The 6,152-nt window shown below is 45.8% G+C and overlaps 1 protein-coding gene across 3 annotated transcripts in view; it reads left to right on the top strand.

Moving 5' to 3' along the window:
- The first annotated feature begins 2,259 nt into the window (after positions 1–2,259).
- Hmgn3 (high mobility group nucleosomal binding domain 3) overlaps positions 2,260–6,152 on the top strand; it is a 40,079-nt gene continuing 36,186 nt past the window's right edge. For all 3 annotated transcript variants that reach the window (XM_059268298.1, XM_059268297.1, XM_059268296.1), the window contains exon 1: positions 2,260–2,554. In XM_059268298.1, the coding sequence (XP_059124281.1) occupies positions 2,327–2,554 (228 nt within the window). In that variant the 5' untranslated portion in view covers positions 2,260–2,326. The remainder of the gene's footprint in view (positions 2,555–6,152) is intronic.

Here is a 6,152-nt window from a genome sequence, read left to right as displayed (position 1 = left end):
CCTTCTGTGAGAGCAGCCAGTGCTCTTAACTGCTGAACCACCTCTCCAGCCCAACAATCAGCTTTCTCTATCCAGCTAGCAAGCTTCAGTTTCACTGTGACTGTTTCATTGTGTGCACTAAATAGTGATCGTAATTTTGTTTGCTACTCTTATCTAAGTATTTGGTCTTTAAAAAAATCAATGAAAAAAAAAACAAAAAACAAACAAACAAAAAAAGACAACTTTGTGAGTCACTTTTCATTACCAGAGGGGAAAAGTCACCTCATCCCTGACACTGACATCCTTAAATCTCCATAAAGAAAAACAACAGGGCTGGGATTGCAGCTCTGTGGTAACATCCTTGCCTACTGTCAAGGCCCTAGGCTGCATCACCATTATGACATAAGAAAAGCAAAAAGCACAATTCAACCCAGATTACATTCTTACACTACCCAGCATCTTCCCCATATCTTACTAAAAATATCTTCCCTGGCTTTTTTTTTTTTTCTTCTTCAACCATCAAGCACCTGGCAAATTAACTCTCTTCCAAGACATACTCATTATAAATATTTCTTTAATGGTAAAATTATGAAACTCTAGGTTTTCGTTCAGCTCTAAAGCAATGAATTGGTCTTATCTTGGTTCTTTTGAATACGTCATCCATTGAATTTCTGAGAGTAAGGCATCCATCAAAGACAACTGGGACCATGTCCAAAGAGCACTCTCTCTGACTGAAGATGGGAAACTATGGGCACTAAGACAATAAAAGCAGCAGGATATTGCAGCACACCTCAGTGACAGAAAAAGACTGAGCTACGCCGCAGGTTTGTAAAGATGCACCAAAAAAGGAAGCCGTCCATTACCTCCCAAGCTTGCAAGGATTCCAGCTCAGTTACTCTGAAAATTAATATGGAAAAGGTGAAGTAGGTATCAACGTGAATTGCCTGATGACTTTGATACTTCCATGCAGCCTCTGTGTGAGCAAAGTAGATTCTATCCTACGTAGTGTAAGGCTTCCATGTAACGTCCTATGATGAGACTTTTGCCTTGTGAACAATTCTGAGGTTAGCTTTGTTCGGTTTCGTTCGCTTTCCCTGTAATTTTGTATAAATTAAATTACTCATTCTCCTGCCTTGTATTGGTTTTCATTTTGCATTTTGCTCTTGCTACTTATCTAAGCAGGGATAGCTCATTTCTTTTATAGCAGAGTAATATTCCATTGTACAGATATATCACAACTTGCTCACCCATTCACTAGCCTTTTTCCTGCAGCTGTTAAGATGATTGAATTCCTTATCATAGTGATGTGCTGATTACACTGAATGATTTTCAAATGTTGAACAAATTCTGTGTTCTGGGCCAACTTCCCTGGTCATGTATTACCTTAACGTTGAATTTGATTTGCTAAAATTTTGTCCCTGTCTTTGTACCTATGGGTTTTTTGTTTTGTTTGTTTGTTTGAGGCAAGGTTTCTCTGTGTAGCTTTGGTGCCTGTCCTGGAACTCACTCTGTAGCCCAGGCTGGCCTCGAACTCACTGAGATCCACCTGGCTCTGCCTCCCGAGTGCTGGGATTAAAGGTGTGCGCCACCACCGCCTGGCTTTTGTGCCTATGTTTATAAAGAGTGTTGACCTAAAATTCTCCCCCAAAGCCACCACCGAGGTCTTTCATCAGGATAAAAGTGGTCTTATAAAATAAATTCAGAAATGTATTTTGCAATTCTTTGTAGAACTTCGAGAAACATTACACTACACATGAAAGGTAACATGGCAGGTATAGTTTAAATGTACATACCTAAAATACAAATGTGCTCCTACCTTCCTCAATTTCTCCCTAATTCTCACAACAAACACACTATATCCATTTTCACAGAGCTGACTAATTGGCCGAATTCGTATGTGACTTGTAATCACAGATTAAAAATAATAATAATAATAATAATAATAATAATAATAATAATAATAAACCACAATTAGAACGAGGCATTTTTTTGTATTTGCTAGAGGTGGGACTAAGATCCGCACCATGAACACCCATTACAAGCTTTTATGAGTAACAAGTGTACAAGGTACCCCGCGTCCCCATTGACATTATAAAGTTAACATGTCAATACTTAACTCTTCTTTTCTATGAAGGTGCACACTGCTCCCATCCAAAGAAGGCGCGTGAAACAATGGAACTCCAGGATAGTGGCCTGAAGGCTACTAGTTGAACTGGGCATGCTCAGTCGCCAGGCAGATTTTTTTTTTCTTTCTTTTTTTTTTTTGTGAAGTAGAAACTACAACTGCACGTACCGGGTGAGCAGGGGTGGGCGTGCCCTCGTGGAATTTAGAACGTTCCCTCAGCCAATGGGGCCTCGCGGCCGGCTGGCGGGGCTCGCCATTGGGGGACCGGGATGCGAGCGAGTGGAGCGCCGGGGGGAGGAAGCGGAGGTGCAGGTCGGAGAGGCCGGGCTAGCCGAGCCCATTGCGGGAGCAGCTGCAGCAGCTAGGCAGCATCCAGCGGCGTGCCAGGCGGCCCAGCCCGTTGCTTTTACTTTTTGCTGCACCAGCGTAGTCATTATGCCGAAGAGAAAGGTAAGTCCTGCTGAAAACATTGCTCGCAGGCCCTCGAGTGTGCTCGGAGCAAGCCCCCGGCGCTGCGATGGACGCAACGATGCCCCTAGTAACTCGTAGGCGCTGGACACCGCTGCTGCCGGCTCCTTTTGCAGCTGCCTGTTGCAGACCTCTCTGGCCCCGCACCGAGCTCCGAGTGTTACTTTCCCTCCAGGGACGTGTCCTCCTCTCTCCATCAACTCCTGGCTCCAATGGTTGCCACCTCTTGCCAGCGGCAGCCAGGGCGGGTGTCCATCCCCCTCGCAGGAGTTTCCTCTTGGCAAACTCCAGGTTGTTCTCAGGGTGGAGGGAAAGCAGCGGGAAGAGTCTCCTAGGCCAGGGGAATCGAAAACCGTGGCAAGAGTGAGAGGAGCCAGGCGGGGTCGGGAGGGTCCCCCCGGGCAGTGCCCAGGGCGGGAGCGATGCGGGCGGAAGGCCGGGAGAGGGAAAGCCATGTTTCCCTACGCCAGCCCTGCTGCGCCGCCGCCGCCGTGGACCCGTATGTACCCACTCCGGTGTTGGTGTCAATCAACCGGCCCTCGCGGGCGGGCGGGGCAGTGCGCAGCGCCGGGTAGGCGGCCAGGAAGGGGACTAGAGCCAAACACACCGACCCTGGCCAAGGTCAGGGGCCACCAAGCCCTGGCCGCTGCCCCATCCACCACCCCATGCTTGGACGGACAGGGAACCTGGGTCCTTTTAGTCTCTCTTCTGCCCCTTGTGGGTCGTGTCCCCTTCCGCGCAGGGACATCACGAGCCACATGTGGGGTCACAGAGCTTCTCAGGGTGGGGCTTCGACTTGTCATTGGACTGGTACAGGAAGGGCAGATTTTCTTTTTTACCCCTCCCCGAGAGAACCGATGAGTGAGGACTGATTCCTCAGGAAAAAAAAAAAAAAAAAAAAAAACCTTCTAGCCACCTGCCCCAAAGGATCCAAGTCAACCAGCCAGCGTGGCCATTAAAGTTGGAACTTGATTTAGATAATGCCCCCCTTTTCCCCAAGACTGTGCACTGATTTGCGCGTGTGTGTGTGTGTGTGTGTTTGCATTATTTAAAACTATCAAAGCTTTAAAATTTTAGAAGCTTTTGCTTTCTTATACAGCGTCACTAGAATTTGATTGTAAACACGTCCTCTCCTTCCACATTTATTTTTATTACAGTTGTTTATTGTGTGCGTGCAGGGGAGGCACTGGCACCCACACAGCAGCAGTAGTAGGTTCTCTCCTGCCATGTGGGTTGTGGGAATCCACAGCAAGCGTCTATACTCCTTGATCCATCTCCCCAGCCCAGGCATCTATCTCCATTCTTTAAGAGAAAATCAATCATATTAATTAGAAGGTTTTTTCCTAGAATTTAACGAGAACCGACTCTGTGGCTCATGCTGGGTGGAGTCCGGTGTGTATTATCTCATTTAATCCCCAGAACCACAGAACTATTTTAGACTCACTGAGCAGGGTCTTCAGCCGGATTGCCCAACATGTCATTATCCATTGGTTTCTAGTGGAGCTGTCATGGATCTGAAGGCCTTACTTGACTCCATTGTTAATGCTTTCTCTTCATTTTGAGGTGGGTAGGGACGAGGAGAAATTAGGCGATCCCGAGCCTTGCAGTTGAAGAAGCTGGTGGCATAGTAAAGAGCAGGAGCACTTGAGGCTCACTGCCCAAGCTTCCTTTGATGGCAGCATTGTTTTCCTGGTGCTATTGGGCTAGAATGATGTCACCGTTTGCAGCCTTTTATCTGAGGTTAGTGACGAGCTGGGAATTCTAGCAGAGTCAGAGGAACTAATTATCAAGAAAATGAGTTACAGAGGGAGTCGAGGCTAACTCTTTTCCCGGGAATTGCTAACATGTTTGGATAAGCCGCAGGTCACATGCACCCTCTATGAATAACGGCGCCTGGTTTGGTGGAACTTTTCCTTGATCAAGGGCCACTGCTGGCGAAACCATCACTCTTATTTTCTGTCCATCTCTAAAGGAGGAGGGAAGAAAAGAATGGAGGAGAAACTGGCTTTATGTTTTCCTTCTCTGAAAGGCTGGGACCCTCTATGGAGTTAGCTGATACTCATTCCTTCAACTAGGGGCAAACTGAGTCCTTGATTAACAGAAGTCTTTTTGATATCTGGAGGCCAAACACCAGTTTTGCTACCCGGGCAGGAACAGCCACAGATCACATGGCTGTGATGGCCATCCCACCTGGTAGTCAAGCCTTAGCACTACCTGGTAGAGTCTTGGAGTTCCTTGGAACTGACATTAGAAACCACTGTCCCCAGGAGAAGCCCACACAGCTATGCAGGAAAGGAACTGGAGACAATCCATGCATAAGCCTTAGAGATCTATAAAGCAATGTAATTGCCAAAGGATTTGCATACTCTACTAATGTATTTCCTTGACTAAAGGACTATCTGTTCTGAGCCGGGTGGTGGTGGCGGCGGCGCACGCCTTTAATGCCAGCGCTCGGAAGGCAGAGGCAGGTGGATCTCTGTGAGTTCAAGGCCAGCCTGGTCTACAGAGCGAGATCCAGGACAGGCACCAAAACTACACAGAGAAATACTGTCTCGAAAAAAAAAAAACAAAACAAAAACAAGCAAACAAAGAACTACCTGTTCTGCTTCGTAAATTAAGTGGTATATGCACACCTGTACACACACACACACACACACACACACGCACACGCACACGCACGCACGCATGGGACATGGGTGGAAGTCAGAGCTCAAAGTTGGCTATCTACCTCTATTGCTCTCCACCTTATTTTTTGAGACAGGGTCTTTCACTGAGCCTAGAACTCATTGATTTGGCTAGACTGGCTCTCTCTACCTCTCCAGCACTAGTATTACGGACCCGCAAGCATCTGGCTTTTTTGTGAGCACTGAGAATCAAACTCAGGTCCTCATGCTTGGGGGCAAGCACTTTTCCCACTGAGCCATCCCTCCAACCTGGTAATCAGCTTTTAAAGTCCCACATCATATTTTCCTTGCCATCTCTGCTCCATGTTTTCACTGTCTCATCAAAATGTTATTTAATGGACTTCCAAATTCTGCAGATCGTGAAGTTATAATAAAGTCAGTGAAAACACCTGAAGACCTAGCACTGTTTAAATATTATAGGGACACGCAGTTTGTTCTTTGGAAGCTTATATTTAATTCAATGAAATGATAAGATTATCAGACAAGAAAAGAGTTGACTGACATTTGGGCTTATATAGGTTACAGAATGTGCTGTTCAGATTCAGAGACCATGGGATAGATAAGAACACAGGTTGGAATTGGGGCTGGTTGGTCTTAAAAGTGTGGGTAGGACTCAAGGTAAAATTCAGCATCATTTTCTGTTAGCAGGCATTTGGATGCCTCTCCTTATTATACCCTAACATATTTAGGCCTCAGCTATACAACTTCAAGGCCACAATATTATCCATATTATTATAAACTATTCTTAAGACACTTCTTTGTAAGTTTTACACACACATCTTTGTTTATTAGTGGCATTAAACCAATTTTTAAATGACTGCTGTTTGTTTTAAGCAATGCAAAGCAAAACTAACATTGTAATGTCTTTCTAAGATTTAAATAAAGTTGAGTTTTCT

Source organism: Peromyscus eremicus, chromosome 7, assembly GCF_949786415.1.
Source record: "Peromyscus eremicus chromosome 7, PerEre_H2_v1, whole genome shotgun sequence".
Classification (NCBI taxonomy): domain Eukaryota; kingdom Metazoa; phylum Chordata; class Mammalia; order Rodentia; family Cricetidae; genus Peromyscus; species Peromyscus eremicus.
This window is presented reverse-complemented; position numbering and strand designations above follow the sequence as displayed.